Raw genomic sequence first — 20,702 nt, 5'->3', positions numbered from 1 at the left:
GTCAATTTATGCGTAGGTACTCCGTATACCAAGAGCAATCTCAGGCCCAGTAGCGACAACGAAAGATATAGCTCAATCTGGATTTATCAGGACTTCGCACCAGGAGTGTGGGTGGGTAAATGAGAGTCTGACCGGCTTAGCTCCACCGTTTTGTGGGGGTACACTCTGTAGCATCCTACTAGCTACGAGTAATAGATAGGCACTCCAATTGCCAGTCACTCAACGTTCTGGCGTATGAACCCAGGAACTTTAGTGTCTATGAAGAAAAGCGGACAGCAGGATGGCGTGGATGAAATCAAAGGGCATCAAAAGATCGCCTTTGGCACATTTTATATAATATCTTGCATGCGATTGTGATCCGGCAGGCTTTGGAAGCTTTCCCAACTCCGCACGAACCACTCTACAATATTACTGCGATCTTCATGACTAATGTGTCCTAGCAAGCCTGTAATTGCTTTCAATGATCACACAAAGGCCATATAGCCAATGGGGAAGCTCTAACAACGACAAATGGGAGAAAAGAAAACTGTACAACAAGATGCGACACACTAACCCAGCTGGGGCTGTCTTATATACATGTCTTTCCCATGGGTATGGTATTGCTAAAACCTCAAATTTTCACAGAGACTCCAAGGAAGTCTCTGGCATGTTTTCGAAGGTTTCCCTACTTCGGACTTGCGATGCTGAGCTACAGCTCATCCAGCACATGAATATACTTCTTGTCCTCTCGTTTCTCCTTTTCTGTTGCGGGGGGCAAGTCGTAGTAGTTCTGGCTTCTGAATCCTTGCTAGAGTGACGTTAGCTATCGAATGCAGAGCGTTGCACACATCATGAAGGACCAACCAGGTAGTGATATGTGAAGTTTGCAATATCTCCCGGTTCAATACCAAGATCCTTAAAAGTCTTAGCCGTGGGGTCGATAACTTGGTCCATAAACTCGCGCTCAACCTCGTCTGCCGACATTGTGTGCCACCAAAGCGTTTTGTTCAACATTCCAGCAATTGACTTGAGGATGCGTTTGGGAACATTGATATGGCGTCTCTGCTTATAGATTTCTTTATCCACCATAGTAGCAATTTGTCTCATGCTATACTCTTTGGGTCCATAAAGTTCGAATGTTTGACCGGCTGTGGAATCATCGTAGAGCATTTTTTCCAATGCGGCGCCGACATCGATTGACTACGAAAGTATCATTATCATTCAATCAGGTCCGCAAGGGAAGGGGTTGGAACTTACGTGGACTGGCCAAAATTTTTCTTGCATATTGTTGGCAGTGAAAAGGTTAAGAACAGAGGCAAGTTTAAGTAGGAGGTTATCCTCGAAACCGAACATTGGTGCTGGTCTAACGAGAGTAGCTTCCGGAAAAATACGTCTGGCCACTTGTTCGCCCCGAGCCTGAGACAAATAGCGCGTGTGAGGTTCAGCTCAGCAAGACCAGAAAGGAAATGAGGAATGACTGACCTTGGTGGCGTAAAATTCGGAGGCAGATTGCAGGTTGGCGCTGTGAGAGGAGACATGAATGTATCTATCAACATCGTATTTCGCGACTGCTTCGACGATTCGTTCGGTGCCCTCCACGTGGACGTCATTGAGAGAAAAGTTCCTGATCCAGGGCTTAGCTATGCGTATGACATGCGACTGATGGTTTGCAACACACTTTGTAGGATAGTCTCGGCCAATCAAGTTATAGACAACATCGGAATGTCGGACGCTTGCTTCGATCGACGGCGTGTTCCGTAAGTCATATTCCTATTCCAAGATCACTTAGGGGGAGAGGTTCTTTGACACTGAAGAAGGAAGCGAACTCAACATACGACAAAGACGACGCGACCAAGATCACCTGTCACCTTCAAATGGCGTTTCGTCATTTCTTCACGAAATGGTACGACAACTGTACAACCCTGGCGAGCTTCATGAAGTTAGATTGCATCTCACTATCTGGCAACTGAAGTCATAAAAAGCCATAAAACTTACCCAATCGATTCACGATATACCGACCCAATTGCCCAGTTGCGCCGAAAACTGTTGCAGTGTGACCTTCACCAGCCGTGAGCATTGCATTCAAGTAGAGTAGCACGCATGTTAATACCTCCAAGGGACGATCTAGAGCAGAGAATAGGTCAGCGAGATGCGATTATTTGGACTAGTGGTAATACTAACCGTCCACCTTCTACTCGGAGAATGGGTTTGCCGGTTCTTGTGACCGAAATATCGGAGGCGAAACGTCGGCAAATTGCATTATGAGTAGCTTGACGGGCTGACCGTGCGGCGTACAGGGGATAGGACATCTTTGCAGTTCCAGGCTAGAGGTAAGAGAAGTAGTCACTCTCCTTGACGACCTTGAACCTGGACACAAGAAGCTATGTCGCGCGATAGTTACTCGGTTGAATCGATATTTGGGGGGAGCACCACTCACGTGTAAGGTCACGGGTACTCTAGATGTGGTTAACTCCTTGGCTGGCGGACTGTGCCCCACCTAGTTCTTCCCAGCAGCTCAGATGCTTTGCTCTAGGCTCCTGGTGGCCGCGTCCTTGAGACACAACACCTAGGCCTTGTTGCGTTCTTCAACCCTCCACCGCGATACCAAGCTTTCATTGCTTGTTCCTTTTGGCGCCAGTCGCTAGCATCGCCGCCGGTGCCGCAGAAAGAAAGTGACAAAAAAAAAGACAAACCTTGGCATTTAGGACCTTAAACCAAGTTACATCTTCTGTTCTGACTAGCAGTTTGCTGCTCGGATAGAAAAGGTGCAATCAATACCCGACCCGGTTACCATGGCCGTCGAATCGATCCCAGATTTCCTCGCGGAGCAAAGAGACAAGGCACCGGAAGAGCTGCAGCCCCTGATACTTGACTTCGAAACATTCTGGGAGCGCAAGCTATGGCACCAGCTCACAGACTCGCTCGTGCAATTCTTCAACCACCCCAAAAGCGCACCTCAGCGTTTGGCCTTCCATAAGGTGTTCATCCTAAAGTTTGCGGATAAAATTAACCAGCTCAAGCTGGTAGACCTTGCCTTAAAAGCCGCGACGCAGTGTCAAGGTATATACATAATGGAACTTGGGGAACGGATGTTATGGCTAATCGACTTCAAAAAGATGACCACGAACGCTTATCCTTTTTACTATCTGTAGTGAAAAAGTTCGATAACGATACATCACAAGACGCTCTCGTATTTGCGTCTGTGGCCGTATCCCGTGTGAAGCTCAATCTCAACAGACTGGACGATGCACGACGAGACTTGGATGCTGCCGAGAAGATATTGGATACCTTCGACTCAGTAGAGACTGTAGTCCACGCGGCATTCTATGACGCTAACGCAAACTATTATCAGGTATGCTTTTTTTTCAGGTGGCAATATCCCAGCATTAACTAACGATGTCTGGTAGAGAAAAATGGACTTTGCAAATTACTATCGTACATCGCTTCTGTACCTCGCTTGCATCGACTTGGCATCTCTCTCAAGTGAGGAACGTCACAGACGAGCCTACTATCTAAGTGTTGCAGCCTTGGTGTCAAGCAGCATCTATAACTTCGGAGAGCTTTTGCTTCATCCGATTCTCGATTCCCTTGCCGAAAGCGAGGACGACTCTTGGCTCCGCGAGCTGTTGTTCGCGTTTAACCGGGGCGATCTTATAGCATTCGATGCTCTGTCCGACAACATTGCATCTAACAAGCTACTCAATGAACATTCAGCGCATCTACGACAAAAGATTTATCTTGCTGCGCTCACCGAAGCCGTCTTTCGACGGCCTCCACACGATCGTACCATGACCTTCTCTACAATCTCACACGAGACAAAGGTCAAGCAGAAGGAGATTGAGCATTTGGTCATGAAAGCTTTAAGTCTTGGTCTGTTACGGGGAACAATTGACCAAGTGGATGAGGTGGCGCACATCACTTGGGTACAGCCGAAGGTGCTTGACATGAAGCAAATAGGCAACATGCGCCAACGTCTGCTCGACTGGGACTCCAACGTTAATCAGCTCGGTAACTGGATCGAGACCGCCGGAAAAGATGTTTGGGCTGCTTAAATCACGACTGATTTTCTGAATGAGGCATCAAGTTGACTATGTACTCTAAAACGGGTTTTGGACCAGTGGAACTTGTCCTGACATATCCTGGCATAGGCGGGGCTATTCGTAGTTCTTTACATCATCGTTCATCTACCACCACCAGCAATGGTAAGATATAGACATCTCAGACGGTAGAAAAAAAATGTACATTAATAAAGGCAATGCTATTTCCTTAGTGAATATTCCGATGAGCAGATTGCTTATTTCTTCTCCGACGAGAATGTTTCAGCGTCGGGAGTCCCAGAGAGGACATTCGTCATCGCAACTAGCCAGGCCGGCCACCATATACACCAAATCACAACAGGCGTATACACGGCCCATACATTCCACCCAAAACTAGCCTGCTGCAAGAATTCAGCGACAGATGAGCCGGCAAGATGAGTTGCTGGATACACAACCACCGGTGGTGCCACTGCACTGAGCAAGGCAACAACAAAATATTTGGAAATAGTGTTCTTGCATGGTTGTATAAACGTTAATGGGCTGGCAAGTACGCCCACCAAGAATGCCAACGAGAAGTTCAGTGTAGCCAGCGTCGCTAAAGCCATTCCAAGGACGAGCAGAGACAGCGACTTAGTCAGCTGAAAGTGTTGCGTCCTTTGTGTGAAGTATACAGGAAGAAGATACGATATGATGAATGGAAGCAGGGCAGAGAAGATGCAAAACATGACCAATGAACTTGGTAGAAACTAATTGTTGGCTCAGCGTCAGTGACAACTACAAAACGACAGGATTTTTGTGGCTTGTCCGGAAATGCAAGGATATTTCGGTATACATACTGTTGCAGGAACATTGCTTAGGATGAAAAGAGGAATCACAGATGCAGCATGACAGCCTGCCACAATCCCCAGAGGAAGAGAAAGATCTCGCTCGGTAGAGTTGATAGCAGACGGGCTTTCCGGAGCTTGGCTGAATTTTGATTTTGCTGGAGCTGATTTCTCAGAGGCTGCTGCCACCAGCATTTGGACCTGTGCAGCGGGTTGTCCACTCTTTACCCACAGAAAAATAGCCATGATCGTGAAGTTAGCGGCAAGGAGCATAGCGCTCGGCAGATATGTACCAATGCTAACAAAGCGATCCCTCTGCATAAGCAGGTAAAAGAAGAAGCTTTGGTGGAGATGCTCCAGCAAATTATTTAAGCTCCGGAATGTGCCTTCTATAACACGTCCCATGGCCATTTCATCGTGCCAACCTTCACCATACGGTTGAAGTGTTACGGCATCGACATGATACGGTATAAAACTGCTGTGAGGTCCGGCACAGATGCCCAAGCCTTGTTTCAACATTCCCCGCAGCATCGTCATAAGCCGGTCTCGGTAGGAATCATTATGATGGTGCATGCCTTGTATTGCCGTCTGCATTCCCATTTGGCCCCCGCCGATATTGACGATTGAGTTTATAAGGTCGAGGTTGGGCAATTGCCCGTTGGTGCCATCGTAAATGATGTGAATACCGTCGAATCCTTGATCCACGGCGTAGTCAATAGCGATTGCACCCTGAAGTGCACCTGATTTCAGCGGCAATGAAGCAACGTTGTTGGAGTCGTGCGCATCATGGTACGCGTCCACCCAAGCTTGAGTCCCGGTTCGACTGTCGGGAGGTATCATAATTATGATGTCTTTCGACCAAAGTGACCAGCCTGTGATATTTCTTAGCCCGGTAAACAGTCATGGTTTCTGCTTAAATGGGTCAGACCTAGTAACATACGCTTGAAGTAGCGGGCGAGGGTGATGGCAAGAGCAACGCCGTTTCCATTGAATGTTTCATTAACGCTGTTCCAAGCAGCCACCAAAACTATTGCCTCGGTGGCATCCCCCCTGGGAGCTTGCAAAATCCCGTATACATTCTCGCCACTGTACGTTTTGCCTGCGGAATTGTAGGTATAGTTCTGTCTACCGACTTTAATACCAGCGGTACCGAGAATGACTTCAAGGTGATTGTTGATGCTTCGATAGTAAGTTCATAGATTCTTGGCCAATTCATTCTCTGCTTGAATTGGATTGCAACTTACTCGTAGTTGCTCTCATTAACCAATGTATCTAGTTCCCGTCTATATGCCCTGAAGATATTGTGTTCGCTGCCGCCAAAATATGTATGTACCTGACCCGGAAGCAAGGCATTCTCAGAGATATAGGTGCGCCGGGAGTAATTGTCGAGCGGCAACAAAAAGAGCCAGATAGCTCCAACTAGGATACAAACCAGGGAGAGATATGGCGGTAATTTGAGCATGCGTGGATCCCGCCGTAAGGAAAGCGCTGATGCTGAAGACAGATATGTATCCATGTTAGAAGCTAGGGATGTGCTCCCAATTGATCAAATACGTATGAGGGAATCAAAGGATACTTACACAACAACCTCGACATGTCGGTGGACTGTGCGACAAGACTCGCTCAGGTAGCTCTTGTTCTTGAACTGGCAACAAGTCGGCCGTAGGGCCCTGTTGCATGTGCAGCAATCACGGTCAATGGTTAACGTTTGCTCACCTTCCTAGGTAACTACCTGGGGAATATGGTCGGGTTGCATATACCGGGGTTCGCTAAGTGGGCCACTACTCGGATGCCCTGTGTCATCATCTCCTTTCCCAGAAGAAAACAGCCAAGCGACCATCATCAAGCAACGTGACCCTTACTTGCCCGGATCGGAATAGCATTGCTCCATGTACTCCAGTGGGAGCAACGGTTTTGTATCTCAATTCCGAGACATGGCAGGACGTTGAACGATAAACCACTGCGCGTCTACCTCCTCGTGCTTTCACTTTCGACTTGTTTTGCTCTGCATTTGCAGGTAGTATTCTTCAAGGACTCTTCCCTCGGCTGTCGACACCGTCGATCTTTAGTACTAGATCACTCGAGGACCGTGGCGATGCCCGCGATGCGAGGCTTCAGCACCTTGCGTGCTCGGTCGTACATTTTCCGACTGCCTTTATTTACTCGAGCGATCATAATAGCCATACTTGTATTCTGGATACTTAGCATTCCGTCGCTGTGGGATCTGCATCAATGGGGCTCGTTAATACCAGACAAAGTCACTTTCGCAACAGGTAATTTTCTCCTTGAAAAGTGTTGGCCATTTGCGCCTGAAGCCGAGCCTAACACTTTGCATAGCATATCGATTGTCGACTTTTCCACTGATTCACTCGAGCGTTGTTCACGCGGTCCTCAATGTGGTCGCGCTGACCCCTTTAATGGAACGATTCGAAAACGAATACGGGACGCTCACTAGCATAGCTTTGTTTTTTGGACGTAAGAATACCCTCTCCTCTCCCATTTGGCAAGGCTGTGAAGCTGTCTGACTCCCCGCAGCTTTAACCACAGTTCCGGCTCTGCTGTACGTTGTCATCGAAGTGGGAATTTTGAGAGCAAACAATGCTGTTATGGGAGCAAGGTAAGAACAACCCTGACAAACAGCGTGTACAAGCAGGGAGAGCCTAACAAGACTTCCTAGTATATGGGTATTCTTGCTTCTCGGCATGGAAGCCATTCGAACATACCGCTCCAATCCACACTTGGTAATTGGCACATATCATATCCCAACATGGACGACGCCACTACTCATGATATTCGTTGTGGCCGTCTTGATACCGAATACTAGCCTCTTGGGACACTTATGTGGCGTGGCCGTAGGCTACATATGTATGACAACTGAGACCTGCGCGAGTTGGGGACCATGATGGGCTAACGATATCTATTTTTCCACAGGCGGTATTGGGTACCTCAAATTTATTGCTCCCCCAGAATGGGCGTTGCGATGGATAGAAACGCGGCTTAATTTACTGGCTGTTCTCCCGCACTATGTAAGCATTGACCAAAAAACATACGGCCGTTTTGGCGTCTTGCCATCAACGACACGATCAGGAGGCAGCAATGCAACAGAGTTGCTTGGAAGTACCCAGCGACTTGGTCCATGACAGCCCGCTGGGCTTGCTCGAGGTAATGAACTCTGTGGACCCTGATGAGATAATCACTGTACAACATTTGCGTGCGAGAGATGGGCACAAGCCAGCGGGATAAGGTTTATGCATCTAATATGGAGTTCCGGACACTGGTTTCTGTGTAAGATAGTCCTTGTATGGTACGTCGGATTAAGCAGGCTCTGGCACGCCCTTCAACATCAACAATATGTTGACTTCAGCGGAGCATGAAGAAGAATCCTCAGCCTCGTCCATGATGTTTCGCAAGCGCTCGACGCAATTCTTAGGTTAAAGGAATTGGACATTGCGCTCGACGCCGTTCACGGACTGTACATCACTGCTAATGTCTGCGCCCGACAACAGCTTCGTGGCTTATGGGTTTCTTATCGGCATATTTTTGGACTTGTTGGACAGGATACGCTAAAAGACACACGCTCTGTGTCAATTGTCGACCAAGCTGTGGATCAGGTGCAATATTACAGACATGGATTAAGCGTGCGGTATGACCGTCTTCACCACTATGCGGTGCTGCAGCTTGACATACCTATGTTTTGTTATACAAGCTTGAGGCAGCTGTACATAGTTCTTCATGTATTTATTTATGTTCATAGAATGTTTTTATTTATTCACTTGCACTTCCTAATCCATGATTGGCTACTATGCTCCGTGAAGACGGCATCAAATAGTTTGTGGCGTTCAGGAATCGATTGTCAATGACCAATGAAAACTCGAGTATTAAGCCCAAATTCTAATCTCTAGATGCAGCGGTGTTATTTCCATGGCTACAGACACACAACTGTTGATAGCTAACGGCTCTGTCTCCTGAAGAAATATTATAGGGCTTTGCATAATTAGTTCAATGTGTCTGTATCACAGCATGTCATGTGACTGCGAGACCGCATCCGTTCACCCAAACAATGTAATCGTGCCCGCCCCACTTTAGATGGGTTCAGCTAGCAAAGCCCTCACCACCAAAGGTGATTAGTTAGTTGGTGCACATTGATTACCGTTCGAAGCCAGGCAGACGAGAAGGGTAATATATCGGTAAGTTTTCTCAGTCTTGAGAAAGGAACGGTTTCACAGAGAACAGCATCATACGAACGGTTGAAGAGCCTGGTGATGGTAAAGCGAGAGCTTGTTAAAAGAATAATTTTGTGGATGATTCATTCGTCAAGCCAAACCAAAATATCCAGGGATACAGACTGTCTCCAGCCAACTCAACATTCTTCTATTCGCCAAAAACGAACACAGCTACACACTGTTATCGCACTTACAAGCCCGCACGTCCTGATGACGAAAATGAGAGCAAACTCAGTACAATAGCAAGTAAGAAATACAGGGTTATCAGACTTCTCTATGAGTTATATATTCTCTGTCAATTAATGTTAGTTACATCATGGGACATAATTTTAGACCAGTATTAACCATCGTAGTCCACCCTTGATGTTTACGGGTCCAACGCCTTGGCGTTTCAGTGCAACGAAAGAATGTTGGCGAAATGCAGATGATCATGCTAATCGCTCATACATGCCCTGGCAAATTTGGCTGTCGTCATTGTGAGGTAGCTTGCTGGCCAACCAGAAAAGTAGTTTCGAAACAATTGGCTGAGTGTTAGTCGCGCCACTAGCCAGTCTTGCCGCTTATTTTGCGTGTCATGATTTTGGTGATGGCATGTCGTATTGTTGCGCCCGACTTTTCGATATCCTTCTTGGAAAGTGCCGACGTGATGCAAATCTTCAAGGCAGGTTGCGCAATCCAACAGCTGTCCCGAGCTTTGATAGCATGCGCATACGGCCTTGTCTTTAGCCTGGCAACAAGAACTCCGTTGGTTAAGCACTAGATGTATGGGTCAGTGAACGGTAGAAGCGAAATAATTGGTTTTGGGTTCAGTAACTGTTCTGCCTAAACACTTGTTTTGTACAGTATTACCTGGTCATGTCTTACCTCGTCGGCACATTCTAGAAAGATCCGTTCTTGATCTTCAATACTCAGTCTTTTGGCCTTGATAACTTCTGGCTTCAGCACGAGTAACATAATTGGGTTTTCCAATGCACTAGTACAGACAACCCAGTCGCTTCGCGGGTCTAACTGCAACTTCATGACTTTGATATTCTCCCGACATTGGCTGAGGATATCCGGATTAGATTGAAGGAGGTTGACTGTCTCGCTCGCTGTCATAGCTAGCATGGCTGGCAAGGCAGCTGAGTAGGTGTAAGCGGAAGATGTAATGCGCTGGTGTTCGACAACGTCTTTAGCCCCAGCGCAGAACCCGCCGCCAGCACACAAAGGTCCAGAGAGAGAGCCAACAATCATATCAACCTGTTGCGGGTCAACATTTTGGAATTCGGTCAGGCCACGACCCGTTCGCCCGAGAACTCCAAAGGACCAGGTTTCGTCAAGGATGATGCGGAATTTATATCTCTCTTTTAGTTCCACGAGACTCGGAAGGTCTGTTACATCTCCACTGGTCTCGAAAAGGCCTTCTGTGACGATAAATCGCCGCGTAAGCCTCTTTCCCTTAGCCTGCTCAAGAGCGACTGCTTTCATAACCCGCTCTAAGTCATTCATCTGACCGTGCTTGAACCATTTGATGTTACTTCGGGAAGCCTGTAGGCCCTTTCGAATCGAATAATTCACGGCTTCATCGGCAATTATAACGTCGCCACGCTTGCAAAAGGCAGGGATAACACTCGACACAGTAGAGAACGATTGTGCATAAACAATGCAGCCTTCGGTACCAAGATAGTTTGCAATATCAGCCTCGGCCTTGACATGAACATCCTGAGTGCCATAGAACTGCGGAGGGCCACAAGGCCCGACACCGTAAGTTCGCAGGGTCTGGATGGCCTTTTCCTTGATTTGTTCATTTGCATTGAAATTGTAAAAGTTATATGATGCTAGATTCGTAACCGTTCGACCGTTTAACAGTTTGACTTTTGGACCTGTGGAACTGAATAACAAATAAGTAGTGTCAGCAGACCATCTCGTAGTTCTTCCAAGGTTCATGAATGTTTGTAGCGAAAAAGGGCGGGGGAGGCTCTGCTAAATGTAACCGCCTTCTGATGGGCAAGTTTGACTCGGACGGCCAGTTAAGAACGGTCTACGACATACCCAACGATTACAGGGAGCTTGTCGCTCTCGGCCTCTTCGAACACTGTCTGCTCAGCAACAAGTGGCTCTGGGGCCCAATCATCAATCAATTCATCAATCTCCTGGAGGCGATTGCAAAGTCAGTGACGAACCCAGGTGTCACTACCACCCTGGAGGTCCATTCAATCAAGGGCAAAGATATGCCGAGAAGACGGTGAGACAGCCAGAAAAACTTACATCTTCTCTGAGCTTGACGAAATTTTGCTTATGGGTCGAATACGATGGCGACAGCAGATAGCGAATGAAGAATAGAATCAGTACCAGTTCAATGGCGGATCGCACGGGGTCGTTCTGGTAGCTTGATCGGATGTACCGAACAAGGACAGCGGAGCCGGGCACTTTTTGGAGTGCTGAAGTCGTCTGCTGCAGCACACGGCTGAGCTGGTTGTGCAATGCTTCGATCTCCATGAAGCTAGCTTTTGATAATGCTGCCACGTTACGACGTCCTGTAAGCCGTGAAGATGCGAGGTCGGGTATATGCAAGAATGATTTTGGTACAATCTCTACACTCAAGCGGTTAGGCATGGGAGGAGAAGAGCCGCAGGGGGAAATCATTAAAGTGGGTTCCGAATTTGAACGAGACATTCAGTGTCAGGGACGGCAGCCTGTACAGCTAGTAGCTGGGTTGCCTTCTTGGGGCCAAGCGGCCTTGCGAGACTGTGTGAACCACCAAGTGCATAGAGAGTCAGGTTCTCTAGGATCCGGGGTTCTGTTCCTGTTCGTTCGAATTTCCTGCTTGATTTTCATGCGAGGCCAACCAGCACCTCAGCGGAGGCCGTGAGCGCTGCGAATCAGTCACCACTAATTAAGTTAGCAGGCCACCAGACAAGGCAATTCGCCTCGCAGGCTATGGTGACGCAGACCAACTATCAAGAATTCGTCCGCACATCAAGAATGTTCAGGTACAAGGTACAACAGGAAGAGCAGGATGCGCATGAATAGGTTCAGCTGTGTCTTTTGGACCAGGATCACATGTTGAGAGCCATAATTACGCGAAATTATCTTCACAATCAATCAACCAATCACTTGCTTTCATTATCCCAATGTCTAAATAACTAAATCGCAACAATCATCTTCGTATTTTTTTTTTTAGTAGCTTTACAATTGTAGCTCGGCTAAAACAAAGCAACCAGTAAATGATCTGTCCCCGTGAAACTGGAAAGGAAAACGCAAACTGAGCCAATACCTTCACACTGACAGCTGTCTTCCATGCATTCTATAAACATGAACACGTACAGGGCAAAATAAAAAGACATTAACATCACAACGCACTGCCCTTGAGTCGCCGCAACTCGCATGTTTCGCTACCCACAAATCCCGACACAGATTTGCGTCATTATCAGATCGGCTTCGTATTGTACATACTCGGAAGAGTCAGTTCACCTAGGATGTCGTTTGTGCCGAGCCGGACTCTGACGAAGGGCCGTAGTTGGACGGGTATGAGTAGGTTGGGTTGGCTGTGCCAGTCTCTGAGCTTTGATGTGTGTTCTTGTTGTTCAGGAAGTTGGGTTGCATGAGACGCATTTTACCAGGCTGAAGACTGGTGTACCACTTCTTAAAGTTGTCGGTTGTCAACACATTTGCCTTTTTCAAGACGACCGGTCCAACAATGAGTCCAACAAATACAACCAATAAAACGAAGTAGAGAATGGCGTATCGAGTTACTCGTCGACGACGCAATTTAGACTGTTTCATAGAATAAATGGGTGGTCGAATTTGCTGACTACAATATAATTAGGCCTTTCTTCAATAGAAGTAATCATTAAGGATGAGAAGAAACGTACCTTGGTTTCAACCAGAAGAGCATCATAGAGTGAAGCTTGTCCACCTGTGGAACTAGAATTACCGGCAGCATCATAAAAAGCAGCCAATGCCCTAGGATAAAGTCGGCTGCAAACATGCTGAGTTCTGTGATTTTGCAAAGGAACTCGCGGCCTGGTTGCGACAACGAGTGCCAGCCCATGGAGTACCATTTACCCGTCCAAAATGCAATGTTAGACTGGTCGGTCTTCATCTCTCGGGTCAGAGCAATCGCTACGATCAGCTTGAAAATGAATCGCTGGATAGAAATCACAGCTATCATCCCAGCCAGTGTTCGAGCAAAATTCAAGCCTTCCAAAAAAAACATGCCTTCAAACATGATGAGCATAATAATAGCCGCCATGGCGTGCGCAATAGCTGCAAGTACACTGCCGAATTTTTTGCAGCACATGCTCAATACGGGACCCATACAGCAAGCCATTCCAAACATTGCCGCAAGTACGCCAGCATTAATACCGATGGGTGCTAAGGCAACAGCCAGTACTCGAATAAGACTCGCAGTAGGTTTCAAATATTCATCCACGTTGCTGATATCCTGATTATTGGACTGTTCAACGCCGGTCTGCGCATTGATAAATAAGTACGGTATCAAGGTCCAGACAACTTGCAATAAAGGCGTTAAAATTTCAGTGAAGAAAATGTTGGCGATAGCAGCACGTGGGACGTCAGCAGATAGTTTTGCCGATGCTTCACCAAGAGCCTTGCGCTTATATCCCGTGATCCTTGTGCGCGACAGGCGGCAAAAGGCAATCCAAGATTGCCCATGGCTCCTTGAGTTGCCTCTAGAGAGCCAGCGAAGGAAGTCGCGATAATCAATGAAAAAGTCGTTCCATGCGAATTGGTGCGGATTGTACAAGAATGGAGAAATTGTGAGACCCAAGAGCGTGATCCAGAAGTATGTCAACGCTGCCTGCCAGGCAGTTACTGTAGCAAAAAGCAACATCATCAATAATCTGGCGCCGAAGTAGATTGAGGGCCCAGCGAAACGGGAGTAGAGTACCCCAAAAGGGATACGGGCAGTAGCAAAACCTCGCCCAGTACCAATATATCGAGCGCCACCAAACGAAAGGTCCTGCTGCACAGAGTTCGCGTAAATCTGGCACACAAACACTTCAAAAAATGGAGACAGAGAGAAGAATTGCTTCAAGAAGCGGACCAAGGCACGCCAAACACCGCGTTCCGTAAGTTCCTGAACAATTAGAGGAACAAAGGATAGGAAAAACACAAAAAAGATGGAGAAGATACTGCGTTGTACCCACTGCATCACGGCGTCTGTGTTGGCACAGCCAGTAGGGTACAGCGGGTCAGTAGGGGGTTTGTCAGGATTGTAGTCGCAAGGAATTGTCTCATGCCTCAAGGCACCAAAGTTGACCAGACACAACATGAACAGCTGTACGGAGAGCATGATAAACATATTGTTGACGTGAAAACCGGGATGGGCATAGTAGAAGGACAAAAATCTGTCCAACGGCAATTGTGTTCCCAGATAGTAGTACTCGCGCGAGAGCATCTGTTCGCCCATACCTGTTCCAATCTTTGTTGTGAAATTCAGGATGGAACCGAAACCAAGATCACGGCCCTTTCCACACTGATAGTACTCGCAGTGCTTGATCCGTCCACCACGAAGTATAGCGTTCATTCCAGCAAAGATATCTTCGTTCAAGTGTAAACCCTTTTGTGCTTTGGACACACCTCCGCGGGTAGTCATGAAGATGCCATTGAGAAAATCAGGATGGCCGTAGTGAAGCTTGCCTCCAATCTGCGCCAAGGTTCGCGCAAAAAGCGTACCAAATGTTTGCTCCTTTCCAGCGGCTACATCACCAAGAATACCGATGTTCTCTGAGAAAATATACTCTCTGGCACCAAGAATGGCAACTGGAGTTCTGATCTCGTTCTTGACCCCGGGTGTGTACGGTGATGTATTATCCGTTTTCATTTCTTCAAATTCGGCAAGAACACTGCGAATTTTAAGGCACTCTTCCAGATAGTTGTCTTGGTTAGCATCGATAAGTTGGATATATTCACCCCGATAGAAAATCAAAGAGTGGTTTTGGTTGTCAGATTTGCCATCGCCCAAGACAGGATTGCCTGAAAGTTGAATTCTAAATTTGGGTCGTCTCATGCCGTTCTCCATAATCTCAGAATGGCCATCGATGAGAGCCGAATAAAGTCTTGGCTCATCACCTTCTGCCAAAGGGGGTTCCTCGTCCAGGTACGCGATTTGAAGATCAGGGTAAGCCCGAAGCAGGAACTCTGCGTTCTCCATCTCTTCCTTTTTAAATTTTGAGTAACGTTGCATTGAAACGACAATTTTGAACTTTCGCCGAGCCATTCGCTCCAGTTCTCGTTCCAACTTGTCCGAATTTCCGCCAAACATTTGCACAACTTCCGGGTTTTCTACTCGGTAAAGCAGCTTAATGGCTCGACTGTAGTTCATGAAACCGGAAATGGTACGGTACAGCGTCTGCGAGCGAAGTGAGGCCCAGATGCGAGTTCGCAGGGTATACTCAGGAGCGGATGATTTGAACCCAATACAGTAAAAGGGGAGGTCATCAATTTTGCTCTTCGCTGTATCTTTTTCATCCTTTTCTGGGTCGCCATTCATTTGCGCGGTTTCGTCTGCGAGAATCTTGGTATCCTTCACGAAACAGTCCCATTCATGAGGGTGCAGCTGCTTGAGGTACTCTAACAGTGTGACGCGGGAATATGGCTCATCCTCGCGAATAATTTCACGAAGAGAGAGAAGAATCTTCTCGCTATAGTGGGGAATCATAACTGTAAACGTTGGCATATTATCAACAGGAAGTGGCTCAGGAATAGGAGTCGATAGCGATTGCGCGAAGAAGGAGATTCGGCGTTCGGCTTCGCTTTGGCTGGGGAAGAACTCTGTCTTGAAGGAATGATCTTCTTGCGAGACGAAGAATGTAGGAGCTCGCAACGTCCTTTTACCCTCCTGTTCAGAAGGCACCTGATGATACAGCAGTTTCTGTACATGATCTATCGCTAGCAGATGCTCACGATACATTGAAATGACAATAGCGTTCCAGACTTGTGAAATCAGGACTTTTGGCTTATACTTGATCTCCATGTCCGTCGTTGCCAAAACTTTGGAGTAAATACGCTTGGGCAAACGAGAGAAGATATTTCTCCAAGGTGTCCAAATTGATGAGCCGATATAAAAAGATCGGGCAATGGAGAAAATCGTGTTCAAAAGAACATAGAAGAGATATGTGTCCAGGAAGAAAAAGATCAGATCCGTAAACGCCATGAGAGCCAACAGAATATACGTGTGGTTGGAGCACAGGTACGTCTGCAGGATACTGTCACCTATGCATATGGGCTTGAAGATTGACAAGTAGCGGATAACGTCCCGGAAGGAGAGTGTGAGGTATACGTATGACTCTCCGAACTTGGCTCCGAACACGGTTAACCACAGGCCGAAGGACATTGCCATGTCATTTCCTTTCAGACGTGGCCAGCTGGCTGTGAACGTTTGGCTTGCCACATATTGCCGCGAATTCTTTGTCAGGTAACTACCAAACAGACCACCCAGAGGCATGACTGAGAAGAACAGGAAGGTAATCACTGCGATAATGAAGTTGACAATACCAATGATGTAGTCAATATCCACATCGCCTGATTGTTTTAGCTTGGTGGGCATGAAAAGAACCTTGATCGCAGGGGCAACATTGATGATGAAGATGAGGAGCAAGAAAAGAAGGCGCTTGGTCAAATGCTGTGCGCCAGCCCATCGGCGGGGGACATATGCCCATTCAGCAAGTGTAGCCAAAACCTGAATGAGTGATGCTATGCCTCCGCCAATAGAGACCGCAGCGAGGTGTCGGGATCCGGCTGGCTGTTGATTCAGCTGCTGCTGATAATCCTTGCCCACAAGAAGCGACGGGGCGTTGTGCGCTGTATAAAACCAAAACATTGTGAGATGAATGATCCAAATTCGGTTGAAGTTGACGAGAAGGTGAAACCAGGATCTCGACTCCTTGTACGTTTTAAAAAAGCATTTCTTCCAGTTGATCTCTTTCAGCTTCATATAACGCTCTGCCGGCGGAACATCTACCAGCTTGCTTTTGTCTTGTAATACAATGCGCTCAATGCCTTCTGGATACCAGAACAACTGATTGCAATCATCATATCCAATTATATGCTTGTGATCACGTTCGCGGCGCACGTAAACACCATCAAGAATCTCATATCCCTGATCGCGAACATATTGATAGAGTGGCGTGATGATATTGTTCAGGTAAGTAAACTCATCCACTGGTTCAACAAGGGCTTGACAGGCAGGGGAATTAAGATAGTCATCTGCACACTTGAAGATGAAACACAAGCACTCCGGCATGAATCGCACTTGGTTGGCTTCGCCCCAGCAGAGGAGGTACAGAGCAATCTGTCTGACACGATCATGTTGTGACATGCGGTTCATTCGAGTCTTCCAGCGAAATTCAGCCGCTTCCAGGCTATCGTCACCTTCCAGATCTTGAAGCGCATCGGCTTCGTTGACATTTTCGTCAGCATTCTTCTTCTTCTTATTCTTGGCCTTGCGGCGTAAGCCCTTTGTTGACCTGTTGGCAAAACCAACAGCATCGTCTAAATCAAGGTGAGCCGCAAAGTACCATTTGCGATAATTGGCATTGTCGCCGCCGATATAATCAGCGTGAAGGGAGAGCAAGGCTTGGTTGGGCGTCATGCGAGAAGCGCGGGAGTCAAGCAGAGTCATAAGGTGGTCGTACATGTTCCTCATGCTATCACGCTGGAAGCCAAATTTGCCGGTGAGGTCCAAGAAGATGTCCTCAATTTCTTCCTTGGACAATGGGATTTGAGCGTCAGATGTCCAGGCAGGATATGGTTCCCGGGAGCGTTGACCAGCGGGAAGCACATTGCCATAGTCCATTCCATAATTGGGAGTTGATGCACCAGATGAGCGATTTGCACCATATGAAATTTGTGAGGAAGGTGGTCGATAACCCCGGTGGCCATCGCCATAACTGTTATGACGTTCGTCCCCGCGACCGTAGTAGTCCATTTCAGCAGCGCGAGCCATATCCGACCTCATTGTGAAGTCGCTGAATGTCTCAGAATCTTCCTCAGACCCATGGCGGCCGCCGTGGCCACCATAGCCTTGATTGTAATCCTGCTCGTAGTAACCACCTTGGCCGTTGTAATATTCATCTTGATACTGGTCATGCCCGTCGTAGTAACCACCATCTTGATGATAAGGGTTATTCGGATCGGCATTGTAGTAGCCACTGTTGGAGGGGAATAGTTAGTGTGAGATATGTAAGCTGCCAGCGTGTCGTCCGAGTGTCTTACGATTCGTCATAATACCCGTCTCCGTTTTGGCCTCCATGACCCCCACGTGCATCATAACCATTGTCATAGTACTGATCGTCCTGATAATACGAGTCCGCATTCCCTTGAGCGTTGCTGCCGTGATGGCCATAGCCATCATCATAATGGTCGTTGTGACCACCTGGATAGCCCGACATTGTTGCCCAAAGTGGTCAATCTACGCAAAACAATCCATGTGATGTTTCGAAAATTGAACGCAGGAGGCGATCGACGTGAGATGGATAGTGTGGAGGTACGAGACCGGCCCGACAGTCTAAGAGGACGTTATACGTGTGTTGGAATCGAGCGTTGAGTGAGCGTCGAAGTGCTGTTACTGGCACCACTGGTTCAAATGAGCGTGAGAATGTGGAATATAGACGAATACAAAAACATCAACGAGCGATAGACTGTGCAAGGAGAGCGAGAGAAATCAGTAGGCTAAGCCTCTGCAGATTCGCGAGAACGGTCAGCGTAATGCTCCCGTTGAACGTGGGTTGAAGAGTGGAAGGATAGAGAGGGTAAAGCCGAGTCAGGGAGGTATAGGAGACAAGTTTGACAAACAATTCGGATAGGGAGGGAGACTGGGTGGGCGGACGGGCGACCAACCGGGTGGCTGACACTTGTGGACTGGATGAGACTGCTCAAGAATGGCGTTTCCCTGTCCACTTTGAACATCAAGGACAGCGCAAAAAACCTTGGAAGGACTTAGTGGAAGGGGCAGAGGAAAGTGGTTCATTGTACACACCATACAAAAGTGCAGTGTATGTACTATGATAAACTTGTCCAAAGGTGGGGATTGCGATATTATTGAGGTAGTTAGTAAGTATAGGTACCTAGATACTTTGACCGGGTCAGCGTGATGCACTATTGGTCAGTCTTCTGTTCTCCACATTCTTGCTCAAATCCAATGCAGACTCGGGCCCCGTTGGCGCGCCCCTTGGAAAAGCCTTTTTGCCCTCAGCATGTCCGGTCTCCTACCTGTCTACCGTCGCTTCCTGAGCTCTTTTCAATGAAATTCCTCCTGAAATGCTACTCCGTCTGATCTTTGACCCGGATTACGAAAGTACATGCCACAGAATCTTGACGAAGCGCCGGTGCACATTCAGTGCTAACGTAAGTACCTACTAGGTACCTACTCCGTACTAGATACTCCTTAGTAGGTACTAGGCAGGTACTGGGTATGTATATTCCGCGGTTGGCCCCGTCTGCCCAACCTCCCGACAACAATCCCCTGTTGCTTCAATTAGCAAGCTTGTGGGGTCGCGATTGCACACAAGTCGCACAGGAACCTATGCCAGCACATCACAGACGTGGACGCCAATGGGCCGCAGTCAGTGCAGAGCGAACGAGTGAGCCCAGTTGATTGTCATAGCACACCAACCGCCTCTAGCAGTATACCGGTAGCCGTGAAAAATAGACTTCCACCAGACATGTGCCAGACAAGCGAGGCCAGCTAGTACAGGTTGTTCCTCGCTCCATTACCCAAGACTCCAGGGTTGGAAAAAGCCCCAAGAGGTCGTGGTGGTTACAGCTTAACCGTCTGGTAGAATAAAGCCCCTCAGCGCCTCCACAAGACGCGTACACTGGTGCTTCATCCAAGTCCGTCTGTTCAAGGTTGGCATTCGACATGGCAATGTTACTGAACAAGTCTCGAAGATATTGTCAAGCCTTTCAAGGGACTTCGCATTGTGAAACGTCCAACTAAGCCTTCAGCCCATTGGAGCAAGACGCCTACTTAAGTAGGCTTCTACTTGTGTATCTGGCAGGTAGGTTATTAGGTGTTCAAACCTAAGTACATAGGTACTTAAGTAGAATTGCACTGTGTCACTCCCCAGTACTCGACCCGTTACGTTTATGTCCGCAAATAGTTAGGGCACACCGATGGCGATTACATTAATAGAATTAGGCGCGCCAAGTGGGGGTCTTTTCAGCCGACACGATCGTGTGGCGAAAAATGCTGATGCCGTCAGATACTACCGCGAATGCGGATGCATCCCCTGCCGACTTTTTTTTTCTTCTACGCTTGCTTCTGCCTTTGCCACGGGGGAGGCCACGAACTAGCGAGGTTGTGTCATAATGCTCTACATAACTTGTAGTCCGAACATCGCAGGCGCCATGATATGGGGGTATTTAGGTAAGTCGCTGCGCTTTGATATTGCCAAACCATTTTGACTTAACGAGTACCTAGTACTAGTAGGTACCAATCCCGTGGACAACTCTTACCAAACAAAACACGCCCATCCTCTGAAGCCAAAGCCTCGTGCCCAATTGGATAGGCATGAGGACATGTAAGAAAATGTGCGGGTAAAGAACTGTACATAGAATAGTGTCCTCAGTTAGTAGTATCGAGTGCCTGGAGTACGGGGTGTTGTGAACACTAAAGGAAAAGTCGAAATACGTGC

At 47.6% G+C, this 20,702-nt stretch overlaps 6 protein-coding genes across 8 annotated transcripts; 2 read left to right on the top strand and 4 right to left on the bottom strand.

The window, feature by feature from the left end:
• Positions 1-282: 282 nt before the first annotated feature.
• On the bottom strand, positions 283-2,346 carry EFM5_1 (S-adenosylmethionine-dependent lysine methyltransferase). 2 transcript variants are annotated; one of them, XM_066116507.1, is made up of 9 exons: positions 2,161-2,346; positions 2,090-2,103; positions 1,975-2,037; positions 1,815-1,909; positions 1,658-1,749; positions 1,462-1,603; positions 1,237-1,395; positions 844-1,179; positions 283-787 (listed from the first exon to the last, which is right to left on the bottom strand). In XM_066116507.1, the coding sequence occupies exons 1-9, from the start codon at positions 2,286-2,288 to the stop codon at positions 689-691; spliced, it is 1,128 nt and encodes a 375-aa protein (XP_065978389.1). In that variant the 5' UTR covers positions 2,289-2,346; the 3' UTR covers positions 283-688. The 2 variants fall into 2 exon arrangements, with proteins under 2 accessions (XP_065978389.1, XP_065978390.1); XM_066116508.1 differs by having other exon boundaries at positions 285-1,179.
• Positions 2,347-2,515: 169 nt separating this feature from the next.
• Positions 2,516-4,031, top strand: RPN9_1 (26S proteasome regulatory subunit; the record flags this gene model as incomplete). Its single annotated transcript, XM_007809840.2, has 3 exons — positions 2,516-3,039; positions 3,096-3,331; positions 3,387-4,031. Exons 1-3 carry the CDS (start codon positions 2,772-2,774, stop codon positions 4,029-4,031), a joined length of 1,149 nt encoding a protein of 382 aa, XP_007808031.2. The 5' UTR covers positions 2,516-2,771.
• A 242-nt stretch (positions 4,032-4,273) lies between these two features.
• GAA1_1 (Glycosyl phosphatidyl inositol protein transamidase complex subunit) lies at positions 4,274-6,539 on the bottom strand (the record flags this gene model as incomplete). Its single annotated transcript, XM_066116506.1, has 4 exons — positions 6,421-6,539; positions 5,781-6,334; positions 4,853-5,712; positions 4,274-4,762 (listed from the first exon to the last, which is right to left on the bottom strand). Exons 3-4 carry the CDS (start codon positions 5,678-5,680, stop codon positions 4,274-4,276), a joined length of 1,317 nt encoding a protein of 438 aa, XP_065978388.1. The 5' UTR covers positions 5,681-5,712; positions 5,781-6,334; positions 6,421-6,539.
• Positions 6,540-6,681: 142 nt separating this feature from the next.
• On the top strand, positions 6,682-8,613 carry RBD2_1 (putative rhomboid protease). 2 transcript variants are annotated; one of them, XM_066116504.1, is made up of 5 exons: positions 6,682-7,113; positions 7,178-7,315; positions 7,376-7,457; positions 7,518-7,705; positions 7,772-8,613. In XM_066116504.1, exons 1-5 carry the CDS (start codon positions 6,936-6,938, stop codon positions 7,978-7,980), a joined length of 795 nt encoding a protein of 264 aa, XP_065978386.1. In that variant the 5' UTR covers positions 6,682-6,935; the 3' UTR covers positions 7,981-8,613. The 2 variants fall into 2 exon arrangements, with proteins under 2 accessions (XP_065978386.1, XP_065978387.1); XM_066116505.1 differs by having other exon boundaries at positions 7,518-8,613.
• A 295-nt stretch (positions 8,614-8,908) lies between these two features.
• Positions 8,909-11,866, bottom strand: LCB1_1 (serine palmitoyltransferase component). The gene is made up of 4 exons (XM_007809838.2): positions 11,311-11,866; positions 11,095-11,195; positions 9,928-10,933; positions 8,909-9,819 (listed from the first exon to the last, which is right to left on the bottom strand). The coding sequence occupies exons 1-4, from the start codon at positions 11,716-11,718 to the stop codon at positions 9,607-9,609; spliced, it is 1,728 nt and encodes a 575-aa protein (XP_007808029.2). The 5' UTR covers positions 11,719-11,866; the 3' UTR covers positions 8,909-9,606.
• A 277-nt stretch (positions 11,867-12,143) lies between these two features.
• Positions 12,144-18,907, bottom strand: FKS1_1 (1,3-beta-D-glucan synthase). Its single transcript, XM_007809837.2, has 3 exons — positions 18,283-18,907; positions 12,918-18,218; positions 12,144-12,856 (listed from the first exon to the last, which is right to left on the bottom strand). Exons 1-3 carry the CDS (start codon positions 18,456-18,458, stop codon positions 12,517-12,519), a joined length of 5,817 nt encoding a protein of 1,938 aa, XP_007808028.1. The 5' UTR covers positions 18,459-18,907; the 3' UTR covers positions 12,144-12,516.
• Positions 18,908-20,702: the final 1,795 nt, after the last annotated feature.

Source organism: Metarhizium acridum, assembly GCF_019434415.1.
Source record: "Metarhizium acridum strain ARSEF 324 chromosome Unknown scaffold_1, whole genome shotgun sequence".
Taxonomy (NCBI): Eukaryota; Fungi; Ascomycota; class Sordariomycetes; order Hypocreales; family Clavicipitaceae; genus Metarhizium; species Metarhizium acridum.
This window is presented reverse-complemented; position numbering and strand designations above follow the sequence as displayed.